At 44.0% G+C, this 21068-nt stretch overlaps 1 protein-coding gene across 2 annotated transcripts in view; it reads left to right on the top strand.

Annotated features, from left to right (window-relative positions):
* The window catches only part of LOC134345279 (chloride channel protein 2-like), a 556059-nt gene that overhangs the window by 526423 nt on the left and 8568 nt on the right, over positions 1–21068 (top strand). For both annotated transcript variants that reach the window (XM_063045696.1, XM_063045695.1), the window contains 2 exons: positions 6159–6263; positions 15139–15225. In XM_063045696.1, the coding sequence (XP_062901766.1) occupies positions 6159–6263; positions 15139–15225 (192 nt within the window). The remainder of the gene's footprint in view (positions 1–6158; positions 6264–15138; positions 15226–21068) is intronic.

Genomic DNA, 21068 nt, shown 5'->3' with positions numbered 1-21068 from the left:
TCTTGGCATCACAAATGTAGGAGAGGATTTTGTAATCGGTCCATGCCAGTAAGGGGTGCTTTGCTCCCACCAAGCAGTATTGCCATGACTGCAGGGCCTCCTTGACAGCCAGAAGTTCTCATTTCACGACATCATGGGGGTCAGCTGACAGGAAAGAAAAGCACAGGGAGCGCTGGGAGAGTACAGCTCTAATGCCAACATTGGATGCATCGACCTTGACGCTGAATGGATGAGATGGGTTTGGATGCTGCAGCACTGAGGTAGTGTTGAAGTGTTACTTCAGCTCTAACAACGCTTGATCTGTTTCACGTGTCCATTGGAATCCTGCAGAAGTTTTCTTGCGGAGTACATTTATGGGAGCCACGATGGAACTGAAGTTTCTGATGAACTAGCAATGTAAATTTGCAAACGCCATGAAGCACCTCAACTGTTTGACTATGGATGGTTTGGGCCACTCTTACAACTGCCTGAACTTTACATGGGTCTAGTTGAATAGTGGAATGTAGCCCAAGAATGACGCATAAAGGTTGTTCTCGAGGAGCCATCCAAGAACCTTCTGGAAATGCTGGATGTGTTCTTAGTGAGAGTGGGAATAGGTAAGAATGTCATCCAAACAGACTGATTCAACATGTCCCGGACCACATCATTGACCACGGCCTGAAAAACAAAAGGAGCGTTGGCCAGACCAAATAGCATCATAAGGTACTCATAGTGGTCAGAGGGAGTGTTGAATGCTGTCTTCCACTCGTCCCCTTCTCAGATGCCAACTAGGTTGTAACCATTATGCAGATCTATCGTAGAGAACATGGCTGATCCTTGGAGATGTTCAAAAGCTGAGGCAAGCAGGGGAAGAGGATAGCACTTTTTCACCGTGATATTGTTGAGGAGCCAATAATCAATGCAGGCATGGAGCTTGCCATCCTTCTTCCTCACGAAAAAGAAGTCTGCCTCTGCTGGGAGGTGGTGGTTGTCCATTTTGTCCAATGATGACAGGAAACCTGTGTGGGAGGGAGCTTAAAACAGAAAAGCCATTTCACTGGGGCAGTTCCATTCTCTTAACCTCAGAAGTTCAGGTCTAGTGGTACGAACAAGCATCACAAACTGGGCTCTTCTTTGGTTGCTGTGGATGACCATGACATCTTCTGTGCTTCATCATTCCCATGGCTCTCCATGGAGCATTGCAGGGCCACCTCCCTGCAGATCTCATCCACCCAGTCCGCCAGAGCTACTTCCCCATGCTAGGACAGACAAATCCCTATCTCACTGGGGTATGAGGCCACCAGCTACCCTCACCTGGTTTAGCCTGCCTGTTGAAGCAGTGTACTGGGGTGTGGCCGCTGTCACATGCAAACAGCTACGTGGAGCCACAGGTGAGAGCTGAGTGTCCAGTGGGGACCAAAGGTGAGTGAGCTGCCCTGGAATGGACACAACAAGTCCCTTCACCAGAGGTGCTACCCCTCCCTGGACACCTTATACACTCCACGGTGAGGCAGATGGTTTGATAAATCCTAAGGCCATTACCTCCTTGATGTATTCTTCCATGGCCACTGTTTCAGTATGAGACAGGAAAAAGAGTTCACCCCAAGGAGGACCAGAACCAGGTAAGAGGTTAATCGAGCAGTCGTACGGCCAGTGTCAAGGCAGGGAGGTGGCCGCCTTCTTACTGAACACCTCAAGAAAGTCAGTATGTTCAGATGGAACTCCAGACCAGTCCACAATAGCAGTTTGCCCAGGAAGGGATATGCTGACAGGGGTGTGAGCTGGACCCAGACAGCTAGATAGGCATGCCAGCCCCCACTCTTGGAGCGTCTTTTGGGACCAATTGATCCATGTGTTGTGTTAAGAGAGTCAGGGAAAGCTAAGCACCTGCAGCAGATCAGAGGACTGAAGGAGAGCTGTTCCCTGTGGTTGCCTTCTAGCACAAATTGGAGGGGTACTGTGGAAAGGCAGATCTGACCAGTGCCCAGACGCCAACCATCCAGTGCCTTGATGTCAATATTCTCTTTCAATTGTTGAGTGGGGATTCCCCATCATTGTGCTTAAGACATGTCCGTAAGATTCCTGGCTGCCCCGGAGTCAATAAATGCCAGAGGGTGATGGGTCTGGAACGCCATGCTGGAGAAGATGAGAGCATTACTCAATTAGGGAAAGGTGCTTGCAGGGAGAATCAGCCCCTCAGAATTCCATTTTTCACTGATGGGTCTTCTTATTTTACTGGTTGCTTGGGTCATGATGCCCAGAAATGTCCTGGAGATCCACAGTAGAGGCAGCAACCTGTTCTGCACCAACCTTGTTCCTCCTGAGATAGGTGCGGGCACCCCCCCACTTTCATGGGCTCCTCCGGGGACTGCATAGAGAGGGAGTGAAGACAGATGGTGATCTGATGAGTTAGGAGGCTCTAGCTGTTTTTTCTCTCTGTCACTCTGATGCCCAGCTGTCTATTCGATTGGCCAGATTTATCAGCTCATCCAAGCTACCCCGTTCATCATGCACTGCTCAGCCCACACTGGAAAGAGGTGATGAGAGATCTCTCGTTCCACCCCATCTTAACCTCAAGAGTGCGGAACTTTACTTCGTAGTCTCTCACTGACCCTCTCCCTTAACGCAGGGGTCGGTGGGCAGACTCCTGACCCTGTACGGGAATGTCAGACACTCCCCTAAACTCGACAAGAAATTGCTGGGAAGACTGGGCTGCAGGAGAACCTGTTCTTGTTGGTCACCACGTAAGCCAGTTTGACATGTATCATCTCTGAGCTGACTTGACTGTGCTTGGAAGGTCAGTTCACACTAGGGAATAATGTTTCTGCAGCTTTCAGGGTAACCAGAGTATCTGCCTGGTGAAGGGATGCTCAGTTCAGGTCCTGAAGCAGTCAAGGGAATTGGGGCATTAGTGGCTAAAGCTGATGAGATTGCAATAGAGGAGGATGGGGGAGATGCTGGCGCTGGAGGTGGGGCTGTTCTGGCAGAAAGCTGCTCAGTAGTGGCTGCCGCTTGATTCTGACTGTCTATGATGAGTTGCTGAACTGCCACTGTAAGTGCTGGCACCTGATCTTGCCGCTCTGAGAGTAATTGTCGCACTGTGGAAGCCATTTCTGCCAACCCAGCCTCTACCGACTCTAACTTCTCCTCCACCTGACCAATGAAATTCAGGGTCAGTTTCAGCTGTTCTCTCTCCACCAGGTCCATTTAGGTGATCAAGCCTTTCTGACACGAGTTCAGTGATGGCCCAGGTGCACAGACATAGAGTGAACAGCCCAAGGGCTTTAATAAGAACTGAACTGAACTAAGGAAAAAATAAATGCTGGGCCAACAGGGCCACTAACTTAAAAACTCTCAAACGAACTAAAAACTAACATATTCACTGCAGTTCGAAAGCAGTAATCTGAAGCTATATTACTACCACTCCATTAACACCATCTTTCGAATCACTAATCTTCATTCCTGGAACATGGACTAAGGTAAAGAAAGAGAGATGTTGCTGTGCTTAAATCAAGACTTGACAAGACTGAACCAAAAGAAAGAGAGTTAAATACAATTACAAAGAAACCTTAATTGACAGTAATGTGTATACTCTCATGTGCATGACTGCTGACTTCTTTCAGCTGCCTGTGTACAAGAGTGCCCAGACTCCGCATTTGTGACACTTATCAACAACAGATGTTAACCTAACTTGTCTATGTTTTCCCGCCTTCTGACTTCCTTCTATTATGAACCTGGTTTTCCAATTTTCTACTGCCTCCAGGAATTTAGCAATTTTTGAAGCATTACACTGTAGCCACTTTTGAAGAGCCTTTATATGTGGGTGATTGGATTCTGGAGATCTATTCATCTTTGACTCTAATACATTATCCCTTGTGATCGGGATTTATAGGAATTCCTCCCAATTGTTTAAAATTTTCCCGTTTATTTCTTTATTCATATTTGCAGTGAACTTCATGATGCAAAAAACATCTGCTTTTTCTTTGTTTCCTATTTTTAATTGTGAAATCCTACAGCAATCTTAACTGCCTTTTCATATTTAATTATCTATTGAAACTCTTACTATTTATTTTGATATTATTCTCACAATTTTTCTTACAAAATCATTTTCTCCCTTATATTTTTATTCTTCCATTGCTTGATCTTAAGACTTTCCAGTCCTCTGACCTGCCACTGCCCTTAACACTTTATATAGCCTAGTCTTCAGTTTAACAATGGTGCTGAGCTTTTGTTAATTTCTAGTTTGTAATTATAACCCTGATATCTCTAATGCATAAGGTCTAAAATAGTTTGTTAGATAATGGAACAATCCAGTGCTGGGTCCTCCAGCTGATTTTAGCTTAGGCTGCAACAACTTCCATTTATAAGCACCTTTACCATAGCAAAAATGTTCCAAATGTTTTCCCACCAGGTTTATCAAATTTTAAAAATTCTCCTATGTGCCAGGTTAGGATATCAGAGGAGCATTGCTGGAGCAGTGAACAGACCATTAAAAACTGTTCACAGTTGCAACTGGATATTTGAGAATGGCACCAGGCAAATACATTGTGATTAAAGAAGAAAATGTTGAAAGTACTCAGCAAGTAAGGCAGCATATGCCTTACACCAATGCCTATGAATGGAAAATCCTACAAAAGGTAGTGGATTCAGCCCAGTACGTCAGGTAAAACCCTCCCAACCATTGACCACATCTACGTGGATCGCTGTTATAGAAAAGCAGCATCATCATCAAAGATCCTCACCACCCAGGCCAGGAGGTGGAAGGTACTAGAGCCTCAGGATTCGCACCACCAAGTTCAAGAACAGTTACTACCCTTCAACCATTAGGCTCTTGAACAAAAGGGGGTAACTACACTCATCTGCCCATCTATTGAGATGTTCCCACAACCAATGATCACTCTTTAAGTACTCTTTATCTTGTTATTTCATGTTCTCATTCTTTATTGTTATTTATTTATATTTGCATTTGAACAATTTGTTGTCTTCTGCACTCTACTTGATCCTTCATTGAAACTTGTTATCGTTATTATTTCTTTAGATTTGCTGAGTATGCCTGCAAGAAAAAGAATCTCAGGGTTGTATGTGATGACATACATATATGCACTCTAATAATGAAATTTACTTAGAACTTTGAGCATCTGTGAAAAGAGTTAACATTTCAGATCAAAAACCGAAGGCTGTCTTACTTCTGATTTTATTCTGGATATCCAGCGTTTGCAGTGTTTTGCTTTTGGCGTGCAGGCCCATTCATCTGGGTGTAAGTGGAGAAACATTGCAGGAGGATGATATGGTCAACCATGTGAAAGACCTCAGACAAGTCAAGACTGACAATGGGGATTTTACATTTCTGTTAATGTAAACTCATTTCTTCCACTTTGCAAGCTATCATAGACCATATCCTTTACTGGCTGTGTGAATATTTTTGGAGATGAAACTTTTGATATTTTGGAACAACTAGTTCTGTGTCATATAATTAGGAGTTGTTTGTGCATAGTCATATGTAAACTGTTCCAGTAGAGTATTATGAATTTCATAACTGAATATTAATTAAAAGTTCAAACTAAATTTATTATCAAAGTACAGTACATATATGTCACCATATACAACTCTGAGATTTTGTTTTAATTTTCCTGAAAGTTCTGTTCATTTGTACTTATTAAGTGTATTTCGTTTAAAAAATGGAAATTACTCTTTTAGTGATGTGATGTTGAATCTTTCAAACAATGTTTTGTGCTGCATTTCATTATAAGAGATCTATTCCTCTTGACATATTTAGCTGATCATGTACACAACTGTGACAATATTTTCTTTAGTAATTGCTGTTCAATTTTGTGACATTAAAGCAGTTGGGGACTTAACCAAGAATTGAAGAATTAATTAGGATTTCCAGTCTGTATTCAAGATCACAAATGTCAGAAAGAAGATCAAATCCTCAGTGAAGCTGATACTAAAATTGTCACTAGAATTGCTGAGAGGCTCTAAAACCTGAACTTCCTGGCTTCCTGAAATGACAGATTGGGACTACTTAACTAATTGAATCTATATTGAACTCTGATTTAGACACTGAAATGCCATAACTAATTACCTGGATGTCTCTATGCTGTTTCTGTGTGCTGAATTCAGTTGTGAGCCGCGGAAACACTGTAATTGCAAACTGATGATTAAAACTGTTTCCCTAGGTTATGGAATGGGAAGAAAAACAGTTGGATGAGGAAGTAGACTTCAACAACTGTAAGATTGATCCAGCACCCTTCCAACTTGTTGAGTGGACGTCTTTACACAAGGTAAGATCCATTAAATGTTTCCTAATGCTGTATTGCTAAAGTTATTGTAACTTTGTGCTATTAGGTTGTCATCCAGTAGTGTTGCTGCAGATTAAATTGTTATCTATAGCATCAATTAATTATTTAGTTATTTGTTTAATGTTTCTCAATACATTTTCGTTAGAGTTATTTAGAATTTAGATAAAATAGGCTTGAAAATGAATCATGGTATTTAGAAGCAATGGTCAATGAAGTATTTCATCTACGAGACTAATCCTATTTTCTGTGAATGTGCAGTTAGTCGATACATTATGTTAATTGTTGAAACAATACACGTGCACTTACAACCTCTGGTATTAAAGTCCAACATACTGTACAATTTGCTTTCCTAATTGAGTATTTTTGTGTACAAGGACACAGGTCACTTTTTTTTACTTTACTTTATACTTTATTGTCACTGAACAATTGATACTAGAGCGTACAATCATCACAGCGATATTTGATTCTGCTCTTCGTGCTCCCTGGAGTACAAATCGATAGTAAGTATTAAAAATCTAAATTATAAATCATAAATAGAAAAGGGAAAGTAAGGTAGTGCAAAAAAACCGAGAGGCAGGCCCGGATATTTGGAAGGTACGGCCCAGATCCGGGTCAGGATCCGTTCAGCAGTCTTATCACAATTGGAAAGAAGCTGTTCCCAAATCTGGCCATACAAGTCTTCAAGCTCCTGAGCCTTCTCCCGGAGGGAAGAGGAAGGAAAAGTGTGTTGGCTGGGTGGGTCATTTACTTATTACTCATCGTAAAATAGAAGACTTTTTTTTTTAATTTTATACCACAAAGTGAACAACCTCACATTTTCCTACATTACAGTTAATCTGCCACATTTTCATCTACTCATTTAGTTTATCCATGTCTCCTTGGAGCCTCTTTGAAACCTCCTTCCTATCATGGTCTTGCCCTGTGTTGTGACAGTAGTAAACTTCTAAAGTCGTTATTTAGTCCCTTCTGCCATATTTTATTGATTATGAGTAAGTGAGGACAGTTTCACCGACTTCTCTCTTTTTTACAAATACTAATTTTCTTTAGTTCTTTATGTTTGTGGGATCCTTTACTATTTAGTATTTCTAGCAGATTTTTTTTGTCTTTTCTATGAAGACTGACATAAAATATTTAATCTCTCTCTCACTTCCTTATTCCCCATATTTTGGTCTATAAAGGAACCACATTTACACTTGCTAGTCTTCCTTTTTAAGTACCTACAGATGCTCTTTTTCATACTTCTTGCCATTTTACTCTCAATTTCTAGCTTTCCTCTTTTTATCAATTCCCATGCTCCAGTTGCAGAGCCCAGATGAACCTTATTTCACACTTCAACTCTATAAACTATTTATTCTTTTTAAAAAAGGATCTGGTGCTCTCTCGGTGTATATGATGAATGAACTCTGCTCTGGCTTCCAGCCAGGTACAAGTGTCACTTATAACCAATGTTTTTGATGACAAACTCTGCCACCTTCCTCAGCGATGATGCCTGGGCACGTCTAGCCTGGTGGTATTTATATCTGGTTTGCGTCCCAGTTCATCTTTGACCTACATAAGCTGTGAGTTGAGCTTCCTTATGGGTTTATCGATGGTATTAATCTGGTATTTCTACAGGATGCTGGTGATCCTTCTAGAAACTGTGGAAATATAGGGAAGACAGGCAATAGCGACAGGTTCCTCCTCGTTGTTAGGTTTCCTGGTTTTCTGTCAGTCCTTTTAAGGGCCCAATTGATTTCTTTCACCTTGTAACCATTCTTTTAATACCATCCACAAACCCATAAGGAAGCTCAAATCACAGCCTATGCAGGTCAAAGATGATCTGGGACTCAAATGGGCTAGTGTTTACAGGATTCCCTGTGTATGTGGATCAGCGTATATCGGCTAGATGGGATGCACGGTGGAAACCTGCATCAAGGAGCACGAGGTGTATCTGGGATAACCAGAGAAATTGGCGGTAGGAGAACGTTACATTCACAATGGCAATAGGATTGACTTCAACAACACGAAACTACTGTGCCACCCCAATAGCTTTTGGAATCACCTGGTAAAGGAAGCCATTGAAATAAAACTAGAGGAAAAGAAATTTAACAAAGGAGGAGATCTCACTCTAACTAAGAACTGGAATTCAATTGTAAACAAGGTTTCAGAATAGGAACCTATTTGAATGAGGACTAACCAATCAGGAGGAACAGACAACGGGTGCATAAATACCACCGGACTAGACGTACCCAGGCATCATCCGTGATGAAGATGGCAGAGTTTGTCTTCAAAACATCAGTTATAATTGATATCTGTACCCGGCTGGAAGCCTGAGAATAGTTTATTCGTATTTGTTCTAAATTTCTTGCATCCTTTCTTATAGATTCCAGATATGTGTGTGTGTGTGTGTATATATATATATATTTTTTTCCCCCCCCCTATAAAAAGTATTCAACCTCCCCCAGAAGGTTTCGTGTTTTATTGTTCTACCACACTGAATAACAGTGGATTTAATTTTGCCTTTTTGACTCTGATCAACAGAGAAATACTTTTCGTGTTAAAGTGAAAACAAATTTTTACAAATTGGTCTAAATGTATTACAATTATTAAACACAAAATAATTGATTGCATAATTACACACCCCCTTCAAATCAGTATTTAATAGATGCACCTTTAGCAGCAAATACTGCCTTGAATCTATGTGGATTGGTCTCTCTCAGCTTTGCACATCTGGACATTGCAATTTTTCCCCATTTCTCTTTACAAAACTGCTCAAGCTCTGTCAGATCGCAAGAGGATTACGAGTGAACAGCCCTTTTTAAGTCCAGCCACAAATTCTCAATTGGAATGGATTCTGACTTGGGCACTCCAGGACATTAACTGTGTTGTTTTTTAAGCCATTCCTGTGTAGCTTTGGTTTTATGATTGGGGTCATTGTCTTGCTGGAAAACAGATCTTCTCCCAAGTCGCAGTTCTCTAGTAGACTGCATCAAGTTTTCCTCCAGTATATCTCTGTATTTTGCTGAATTCATTTTACCTTCTTACAAGCCTTTCAGGGCCTGCTGCAGTGAAGCATCCTCACAGTATGATGCAGTGACGACCCTGCTTCATGGAAGGGTTGGTGTGTTTTTGACGATGAGTGGTGCTTGCCTTACACCAAACATAATGTTCAATCTGATGGCCAAAAAGCTCAATTTGGTTTCATCAGACCATAGAACCTTCTAGCTGACTTCTGAGTCTCGCACATTCCTTCTGGAAAGCTAGCCAAGATTTCATGTGTGTTTTTTCCAACAGTGGCTTTCTCTCTGCCACTTTCCCATAAAGTTGCAACTGGTAAAGCACCTGGGCAACCGTTGTATGTGCTGTCTCTCTCATCTCAGCCACTGAAGCTTGTAACTCCTCCAGAGTTGTCATAGGTCTCTTGGTGGCCTCCCTCACTAGTCCCTATCTTGCACGGTCACTCAGCCTTTGAGGACAAGCTGCCTCACAGCTGATTTACAGCTGTGCAATATTCCTTCCTTTTCTTGATGATTGACTTAACTGTACTCCAAGGGATATTCAGTGACTTGGAAATTTTCTTTCTATCCCTCTCCTGCTTTTCAATAACCTTTTTGTAGAGTTGCTTAGAGTGTTCTTTTGTCTTCATGGTGTAGTTTTTGTCAGGCTACTGACTCACCAGCAGTTGGACCTTCCAGATACAATCAATTGAAACACCTTGACTGCACACAGCTGATCTCTATTTACCCAATTATGTGACTTTTAAAACCGATTGGCTGCACCAGTGTTGACTTAGTGTGTCATATTAAAGGGGGGGGGTGAATACTTATGCAATCAATTATTTTGTGTTTTATATTTGTAATTAATTTGGATCATATTGTAGAGATCTGTTTTCACTTTGACACAAAAGAGACTTGTTTTGTGGGTCAGTGTCAAAAAAACAAAATTAAATCACTGTGATTCAATGTTGTAAAACAATAAAACATGAAAACTTCCAAAGTGAGTGAATGCTTTTTAACAACACTGTATATATGTGCCTAAGACTTTTGCACGGTACTGCAGATGCTTTTCATTTACAGTGTCAGTAGTGGTATAGAATACAGAGGACAATTGGCTCCACAAGTTCTGCAAGAAAGATGAGGTTATTTTTGTAAAAGAGATCTTCAAAACTGTTGATAAGTAATATGGAGTGAAATGTTGAATTGATATTTAAGTGTTCCTCTTGAATATTTACAGAAGAATTTTCTGTTTAGAAGAAGGAGTATATGTGAAACATGAACTTGCTGCTTCTCTTCTAGATAATACATGAGTCACTGATTGTTTTAGACCATGAGACCTAGGAGCAGAATTGGGCTATTTGGCCCATCGAGTGTGCGTGCTGTTCCCATCATAGCTGGTATACTATCCTTCTCGACCCTATTCTCCTGCCTTCTCCCTGTAACCTTTGATTGCCGTACTAATCAAGAAACTATCAACCTCCGCTATAAATACTGCCAATTCACCACCATTTGGTGAGAGAAATTCCTCCTCATCTCTGTTCTAAAGGTCCTTTCATCCTTCTATGCAGAGGCTGTGCCTTCTGGTCTTAGACTTTCCCACTACAGGAAACATCTTCTCCACGTCCACTCTACCTAGCCCTTTTCAAACATTACTTCAGAATTCTAGCGCATGCATTTCTTTTGTTCATTATTAGTTAAGAGTTCTTTATGCATTGGTTTATTTTTCTGGTCTCTGAAATAGATCATGCCTTGCTGATGAGGACACTGCAGTATATACAGAATCCACTTTGGCTTTTCTTGAATATTTACTGTTGTTTTTATGCTGACATATATATGTATGTGTCTCAAACTCTATTGGGAGATGTATTGTTAAAATAATACAAGGGATTCTAATATGAAAGAGGTAGATACAATTTTGATTTGGTTAACTGCATGTTTTAATGTGTATGTGAAATACTCAGAATGTATTAAAAATTAGAAACAAATTCATAAAAAATCAGACATTGAAATTGCACAGTTGAATAATTGATATATTTTTCCTGAATTTTTTTTTTACCAAACAGTGCTACAAGTAAATATAATTGCCTTAATGTGGATAATTCATAATGTAGGCAGCTCTGAGGTTGCTGTCTCATTGTTTAAATCTCTGATTTGTGAGTATGTCTGGCAGCAGTCGGCATATTATTCATCATGTTGTGCAATAGCATGGCAAATAATGCTGTGTAGAGTTACTGTCATAAATATTTAATAGAGGAAGATAATAAAATAACATGTTGCATGTCTCCACGGAGGGTTGACAGTATGATATAAGTAAATTTTGACATAGAATGATGCACTGTTTCTTTGCATACATTCTCAACGACATTGTTTTAATCATTTGAAAATCTCCTATCAGCACGAGTAATTCATTCTATTAAGACCACTGAGTTAGATTTCAAATGAATCTGTGTGCTCAAGGACAAGTCAATTAAATGGTTATTTGTCAAAGCAGTACTATTTAGACCACTGTGAGGAATACTCATGAATGGCTGTTAGATATTTTATCTTCTCAGTGTGATATTTTTATCATTACCCTCCTTATTATGCTTTTCTACTGTGTAGTCTTTTTCAATTCTTTTGTACATTCATTGTGTTCTTAAAAATTAGAAACTGTTCTAGTAGTTAAACCAATTTTTTTGTATAAAGATGCAGTGCTCTTAAAAGTTTCAAAAGCATAAATTTTCATGAGTTTTATTTGAGGCATTCCTTCAGGCAGATTATCACACAGCACCTATTTTGGTTGGGAAATTTAAAGGTTCAGATTCCAACCTACAGGTAAATGACTGAGAAGTGCTGCTGAGGGGGAAATTAACGATGTGCCCTCTGTCACAAGGAAGGTTCAATACCCATATTTCATCATAGTCAATGCTCACTGATAATGTGATTAGAAATTGTGGCTTGTGCTCTCTATCAATACCTCCTATCATGTTAAATACCTCTGTCAGGTCACACTCTGCCTCCTTCATCCTTAGTCAAACAAACCAATCTCTCCCATAACTGAAGTCCTCTAGTCCGGACAACATCCGGTGAATGAATCTCCTCTGTATTCTCTGTAGTGCAATCACATCCTTCCTGTGATATAGCAACCAGAACTACAGGCAATAAGTATAATTTTCTGAGAATATATATAGTGCCTATAAAAACTATTCAAACCCCCCCCCCCGGAAGTTTTCATGTTTTATTGTTTTACAGCATTGAATCACAGTGGATTTAATTAACTTCTTTGACACTGATCAACAGAAAATAAAACTCTTTTGTGTCAAAGTGAAAACAGATCTCTACAAAGTGATATAAATTAATTACAAATATAAAACTCAAAATAATTGATTGCATAAGTATTCACCCCCTTTAATATGACACACCAAATCATCACTGGTGCAGCCAATTAATTTTCGAACCCACATAATTAGTTAAAAGAAGATCTGTTTTTGGAGACCTGTGTGCAGTCAAGGTGTTTCAATTGATTGTAGTGAAAATACGCCTGTATCTGAAAGGTTCAATTGTTGGTGAGTTAGTATCCTGGCAAAAACTACACTGTGAAGACAAAGGAACACTCCAAGCAACTCCGTGAAAAGGTTATTGAAAAGCACAAGTCAGGAGATGGATACAAGAAAATTTCCAAGTCACTGAATATTCCTTGGAGTACAGTTAAGTCAATCATAAAGAAATGGAAAGAATATTGCACAGCTGTAAATCTGCCTAGAGCAGGTCATCCTCAAAAACTGAGTGACTGTGCAAGAAGGAGACTAGTGAAGGAAGCCACCAAGAGACCTATGACAACTCTGGAGGAGTTACAAGCTTCAGTGGCTGAGATGGGAGAGACTGCACATACAACAACTGTCGCCTGGGTTCTTCACCAGTCACAGTTTTATGGGAGAATGGAAGAGAAAGCCACTGTTGAAAAAAAACTCACATGAAATCTTGGCTTGAATTTGCCAGAAGGCATTGGGAGACTCTGAAGTCAGCTGGAAGAAGGTTCTATGGTCTGATGAAAAGAAAATTGAGCCTTTTGGCCATCACAATTAAAGCGATGTTTGGCATAAGTCAAACACTGCATATAATCAAAAACACACCATCCCTACCATGAAACCTGGTGGTGGCTGCATCGTGCTGTGGGGATGCTTCACTGCAGGCCCTGGAAGGCTTGTGAAGGTAGAGAGTAAAATGAACACAGCTAAGTACAGAGAAATCCTGGAGGAAATCCTGATGCCATCCGCAAGAGGACTGTGACTTGGGAGATTTGTTTTCCAGCAAGACAATGACCCCAAGCATAAAGCCAAAGCTACAGAGGAATGGCTTAAAAACAACACAGTTAATGTCCTGGAGTGGCCAAGTCAGAGTCCAGACCTCAATCCAATTGTGGCTGAACTTGAAAAGGACTGTTCACTCACGATCGCCTCGCAAAGCTGCTAGAAACCTTTCCACACAGACTCAAGGGTGTAATTTCTGCCAGAGGTGCATCTACTAAAAACTGACTTGAAAAGGGTGAATACTTAAGCAATCAATCATTTTGTGTTTTATATTTGTAATTAATTTAGATAACTTTGTAGACAGCTATTTTCACTTTGACATGAAAGGGTCCTTTTCTGTTGATCAGTGTCAAAAAAGCCAAATTAAATCCACTGTGATTCAATGTTGTAAAACAATAAAACATGAAAACTTCCAAGGGGGTGTGAATACTTTTTATAGGCACTGTATTTGCGAACTAACTGCCAGTCACAGCACAGTAATAACAACTCTAATAAGTTATCTACTTTTTAATTTTTCAATTCGCAGCAAATTCATTGTCAGCATTGTGATGATACGTCATTGATAACATTTGATAACACAAAGGGTTTACTGCAGTAGGTTGCAATGTTGCTGTGCTGAGCATTGTGGGCATGCAACGTTGGTGCCAGAATGTGTGGCAACACTTGCGGGCTGCTCCCCAGCAATCCCTGGGTGTGTTGGTTATTAACTCAAAACAATGCATTTCACTGTATGTGATGAATAAATGAATCTGAATCTAATTAGAAAGGATGTCAAAGATTAAGGGGAGAAGGCGAGAGAATGGGGTTGAGAGGTATAATAAATTGGCCACAATGGAACGGCAGATCAGACTTGACGGACTGAGAGGCCTAATTCTGCTCCTACGTCTTGCAGGCTTAAGGCTGATTTATACTTCTGCGTCAACTCGATGCCGTAAGTACAACATCGCCACGAACCCTATGCAGAGCCTACGCAGATCCCTATGCCGTAGCCTGACGCGCACCTCTCCCAAAATGTAACTACACGTCGCGGCAACACAGACCGAACAACTGTGATTGGTCCGCCTGGTAGCATCGCATTTCCTCCTACGCCGCAATAGCTTCCCATTGGCCGACTGAAGGGCAGGGAAGAAACTCTGGCTGCAGTACTTTCCATAAAGCTTTACAGACCTCCGAAATTATGGAGGACACTTCTTGCTTTTACGAAAAAAGACGCTCGCTTTAAACTGGTTTACCCTGAGAAAGACTAAAATGACCATGATGCCTTGCGCAGGCAGGTGTGTGCGCATGCGCGACGTGCCCGAATTGCAGAGCGACACAGACACACCAACGCACAAGTATAAATGGTCACAACACACATAGGCCACTTGCGTAGGTTACGGCGTCGAGTTGACGCAGAGGTATAAATCAGCCTTTATTGTTCATGCTCAGCTATGAAGAACATAAAACATTGAAATTTTAAGTTGTGTGATGTTTAAGTTGAGATGCACTGAAGTAAATCTTGAAAGAAATAATAGAATCACAATGTGTATTGAAATGGAGTTCTCTATCAAATTACAGTCAACTACCTAATCAAAAATTCTTATCTCCTTTCAGACTCACACCATGTTCTCCCTGTTAGGACTTAACCATGCTTACGTGACGAGTATTGGAAAGTTAATAGGAGTGGTAGCTCTTAAAGAGGTGAGATATTTTACACTTTATTAGCAACATGAAGCTGAGTGACTGCAGTAGAGAGTCCATTCTGGGTGCCTGTCTAAGCCTGTTTGCAGTTCAGAACTGTCGCATGTAGTGTTGATTAATGTTGAAGGATTGGTGTGAAAAGGAGATTTTCTAAATTAACCTTATTTCCACCCCTGTCGCGTTGGCTAAAAGAAGATGGACTTATTCATCTGCTGGCATAATTTGGAGATTTACACTCTCGCTATCGATGTGATGCAGAGAAAGAAACTATATTTTGCACAATTATCTGATGTCTGATTTTCACTAGGTGACGTTTGCCAAATCCAGTGGAGTGAGTGCATTTGCTTTTGTGGCGGGTGATTGACACCCAATACCTACTAGCAGGGTAATATGTTCTAAACATATAATAGTATAATTCCATCATGACAGCCAACTAAATTCTTTATAAGGGGGTTGATCACTTTGTCAGTTAACCAGGCTATCACTAAATGGGGCAACATTTGGTTCAAATTTTGGACCTTTAGTCAGTAGGCTGAGATTTGCTGAGAAATGAACCACGTAGGAAATCCAAGCCGATGAAATAGCCTGGATACCAGAAGATAAGGTCTGTTTTCATTAGAGCTGAAAGGTAATGCACAGGGAAGGAAAAAACATTCTACATTTTCAGAAGCAGTTCTAAAAGGCTTACTGAATAACAATACCACCTTTGTTCATCCATGCCTGAAGGATGAATAAGATGGTACAGGTGTCTGCTCCAGCCTGATTAATACCTTCCCATATCTCTTTGTGCTTCAATTGAATAAGAGTTGTAGGACAAGTGTGAAATGTGTGTGTGTGTATGTCTATACTTAAACAGACAAGAGAGGAGTGTAGACCATAGGATTTAGCTCCCAAGTAATCAAAATAGCTTCTCACAAGTTTCTTAGAGGAATCAGGTTTATAGTGAGGAACAGCAAATTTAAATTCAGTGTCAAGAATTATGGAGTAGAAATTTGTACTTCGCAAATGCAAAAAGCAGTTACAGTCACATGCTGAACCCTGACTGCAAAGTCAAAGGAATGAAATTTAAGGAAAATGCAATGCATAACTGCTATTAAAAGGCATAATTAATGCAACCAAATCTCCACACATTTCTAAAGCAATACCTTTACCCAGAGGGAGATCAACACTTTTATACCAGACCATAAAATTTTACAATGTAATGTGACTCAGTGACTAGCAGTTAAAATTTTCATTAACGTATGAAGTTTGCACATCATGAATAGGAATAGGTGTTAAACTAAATGTGTGATATTCAATGACTAACTGAGGTTTTGCGTGTTTCTTTTATTCTGTCTGTTGTGGCGGCTCGCCCACACGGCAAGCGAACCGGCTCCAGCAGTCGTGGGCGAGTCCACAGCCAGCGGCAACCGAGGGGGCTCTGAGTGCAGGGCAGACCTCGGCCCGGAAGCCGACGTCACTTCCGCCCCGCAAAGAGCTGGGGATGCTGGGAGCAGGACTTTTGGTGTGCGGATTGAAACAGTAAACAGTTTGACCAGACCCTGCTCAACTCAGTGTGTTCCTTTCACTCATTCCGTATCAGCACAACTACATTGGTGACCCCGACAGTCCAATGGCATTTGGACCCAGCATGAACGACTCGGCTCTGCAGAATGCAGTTTCACTTAAACTGCCAACCTTCTGGACCACTAAACCCCTGGTCTGGTTTGAGCAAGTGGATTCCCAGTTCCAGGTCAGGCAAGTTGTCTCAGACGCCACCAAGTAATACTACATGGTGGGCGCCCACGACCAGGAGACAGTGGGCCGCATTATCGACTTTCTGCATCAGCCCTCGGCAACAGACAGGTACGAGGCACTCAAGGCCCTGTTAATCCGCACATTTGGCCTCTCCCGCCGCGAACGGGCCACGCGGTTACTGCATATGGACGGCCTGAGTGACCGCGCGCCATCAGCCCTGATGAGCGACATGCTAGCACTGGCAGACGGCCATAAGCCTTGCCTGCTGTTTGAACAGATCTTCCTGGAGCAAATGCCAGAAAACATCTGCCTCGGACTAGCAGATGAAGACTTCAGAGACCCACACAGGGTGGCTGCCCGCGCGGACGTGCTTTGGCGCGCCAAACAAACTGGCAGAACCACCATCGGAATTAGTGCTGCGGCACAGCCGAAAGCCCAGTCCTCCCACACCCCAGCAGCGGAGCACCGAACACCCACACCAAGGGACGGCACCACTTCCAAGTCTTGGTGTTTTTATCATCAAAGGTGGGGTTCCGGGGCCTGCCGCTGCCGACGCCATGCTCGTTCCAGGGAAACGCCAGGACCAGCCGTCGCTGATGGCTACGGCGGCTGGTCACCGTGATAGCCTCCTCTACGTTGGGGACAAGCACTCCGGGCGTAGATTCCTGGTGGACATGGGGGCAGAAATCAGTGTCCTACCCCCCTCGAGCTACGATACCTGAACTAGAAGAACAGACTGGACCTTACGGCAGCCAACAGCAGCACCATCCGCACCTATGGCACAAGAACCATCCCCTTGCAGTTCGGTTCCAGCTGCTTTACATGGACATTTACACTGGCCGCAGTATCACAGCCACTGCTGGATGCGGACTTCCTCCGCGCGCGCTGCCCGCTCATGGATTTGAAGGGACAATGATTGGTCGATGCGAAGATGTTCCGGACTTTCTCCCTCAGTGAGGCCAGGTTACCGGCCCCGCACCTGGACTCCATCACTTATTCTGACAACGAGTTCGCCAGAGTGTTATCAGAGTTCCCATCTATCATCACACCACAGTTTTCCTCAACAAACCCCAAGCACGGCGTGATACACCACATCCCCACACAGGGACCTCCCCTTCATGCCCAGGCCCGCAGGCTATCGCTCGACAAGCTCCGCCTTGCGAAAGAGGAATTCAAGAAGATGGAGGAGATGGGGATTGTGCGGTGTTCCGACAGTCCGTGGGCCTCCCCACACCATATGGTGTCCAAGTCTGCGGGAGGGAGGAGACTGTGCAGCGACTATAGGAGGCTGAACGATGCCACCATGTCCGATTGTTATCCAGTACCACACATCCAGGAGTTTACTGCCAACCTGCATGGGGCATGCATCTTTTTGAAGATTGACCTGGTCCGAGGGTATTATCAGATCCCAGTCCACCCAGACGATGTACCCAAGACGGCCCTCATTATCCTCTTTGGCCTGTTCGAGTTCCTCAGGATGCCGTTCGGGCTCAAAAATGTGGCACAGACGTTCCAGCGCCTGATGGACGCTGTAGGGCGAGATCTGGACTTTCTGTTCATCTGCTTGGATGACATACTTATCGCCAACCGCTCCCGCCAGGAACATCTAGCACATCTATGCCTGCTCTGCCGCCCCCTAAGCGACTACGGCCTGGCTATCAACCCCGCCAAGTGCCAGTTCGGCCTACCTGCCATCGACTTCTTGGGACACCGGATCAACCGCCATGGAGCTCTGCCCCTGCCAGCAAAATTTGAAGCCATCCAGACCCAGCACTGTTAAAGACCTGCAGGAATTTGTTGGGATGGTTAACTTTTATCACCGTTTCCTGCCCTCAGCGGCCCGGAAAATGCGGCCCCTTTTCAGCTTGATGTCCAGCAAGGTGAAAGAGGTCACCTGGACAGAGGAGGCGACGGCAGCTTTTGAACAAGCCAAGAACATACTAGCAAACGCCACGCTCCTGGTCCACCCCTGGGTCGACGTCCCCACTGCCCTCACTGTGGACGCTTCCGACGCGGCAGATAGCGGCATGCTCAAGCAGCTCATCGAAGGCCAGTGGAAGCCGCTCGCTTTTTTCAGCCGGCACCTACGACCCCCTAGAACTTAAGTACAACGCTTTCAACAGGGGGCTGCTGGCCCTGTACCTTGCCATCCGGCACTTCAGGTGCTTCCTGGAAGGGAGGGAGGTCACGGTCTTCACAGACCACAAACCCCTCACTTTCGCGTTTGCCAAAGTGTCGGACCTATGGTTGGGCCGTCAGCAACGCCACCTGTTGAACATCTCGGAGTTTACCACCACGATCAACCACGTCTCCGGGAAGAGCAACATGGTAGTTGATGCGCTGTCACGCACCTCCATCCAATCAGTGCCCTTTCTGTCTCCGGAGGTGGATTATGCAGCATTAGCTAAGGCGCAATGGCTGGACAGCGAGATGCCGGCATACCGAACCGCAGTCTCAGGACTCCGCCTTGAAGACATACCCATTGGGCCTGAAGTTAATGAGCTCCTTTGCGATGTATCCACCGGGCAACCTCGGCCCATTGTCCCGACCGCTTAGAGGCGCCGCGTTTTTGACACCTTGCACGGTTTAGCCCACCCTCCCATCCGGGCGACCATCCGGCTGATCACAGACAGGTTTGTGTGGCATGGCCTACGCAAGCAGGTCGGGCACTGGGCCAGGACATGCACGCACTGTCAAACCTCCAAAATCCAGAGGCACGTGAGGGCCCCACTGCAACCCTTCCAGCCGACACATAGGAGGTTCGAACATGTCTACGTGGACATCATCGGCCCACTGCCGGTTTCGAGAGGAGTGAGATACCTGTTCACCATGGTGGACAGGTACATGAGGTGGCGGGAAGCTGTCCCACTCGCTGACACGGCCACGGAGACATGCGCCAGAGCCCTGATTACCACCTGGGTGGCACGGTTCAGACTCCCAGCCCACGTCACTTCCGACAGGGGTGCGCAGTTCACATCGGCTTTGTGGTCTGCACTGGCACAACTCCTCGGAACCCAGCTCCACTGAACGACTGCTTACCACCCGCAGTCCAACAGCCTGGTGGAACGTTTCCACAGGCACTTGAAGTCAGCCCTGATGGCATGCCTCCGAGGGCCAGACTGAGTTGACGAACTCCCCTGGGTGCTGCTTGACATCCACAAGGCACCCAAGGAGGACCTGGCCGCATCATCGGCCGAACTGGTTTACGGTGCCCCGCGCACAGTTCCCGGTGAGTTTGTGCCAGCACCCCGTGGCCAAGAGGACAGACCTGCTGGGGTCCTAACTAAACTCCGGGAGCGGCTTGGAACACTTGCCCCAGTCCCGATGTCCCATCACGGAACAACACCCTCTTTCGTGCCCAAGGGCCTACAACAGAGCAAGTATGTTTTCGTTTGCCGAGGCACAAACAGACCACCCCTGCAGCGACCATACGAAGGACCCTACAAGGTGGTGCACCATCAAGGGACAACCTGCGTTCTTGACATCGGCGGTCGGGACGAGACTTTTACCATTGACTGTCTCAAACTGGCGCATCTGGGCCTTGAACGCCCGGTTGCAGTGCCACCCCCACGACAACGAGGCCAGCCACCTAAAAGAACTGAGAGTGTGCAGGCTGTGGACTCTGCACCTCCTAGCGCCGGTTCCGGGGGGGTGGGGGGAGTGGTGGTCATGTGGCGGCTCGTCCGCGCGGCAAGCGAACCGGCTCCAGCAGTCGCGGGCGAGTCCGCAGCCAGCAGCAACTGAGAGGGCTCTGAGTGTGGGGCAGACTTCGGCCCGGAAGCCGACGTCACTTCCGCCCCGCAAAGAGCGGGGGATGCTGAGAACGGGACTTCTGGCGTGCGGATTGAAGCAGTAAACAGTTCAACCAGACGCTGCTCGACTCAATGTGTTGCTTTCACTCGTTGCGTATCAGCGCAACAACACTGTACTACTTTGGTTGAAATTATATCTGACACTTCTAGAAAAAGGGGAAAATGTGAAACAAAAGCCAGGTTTGGGTGAGGATGCTGTACCTTTTGCAACAATTTTATTGCTGCCAGGATAGGGCTTCAAGTATCCTAACTGGACTTTAAAACTGGTATTTCCTTATCCTGGCCACCTCAACA

The sequence above is a fragment of the Mobula hypostoma genome, chromosome 4 (genome assembly GCF_963921235.1).
Source record: "Mobula hypostoma chromosome 4, sMobHyp1.1, whole genome shotgun sequence".
Taxonomy (NCBI): Eukaryota; Metazoa; Chordata; class Chondrichthyes; order Myliobatiformes; family Myliobatidae; genus Mobula; species Mobula hypostoma.
The sequence above is the reverse complement of the archived record's forward strand: the minus strand, read 5'-3'. Positions and strand labels throughout refer to the sequence as shown.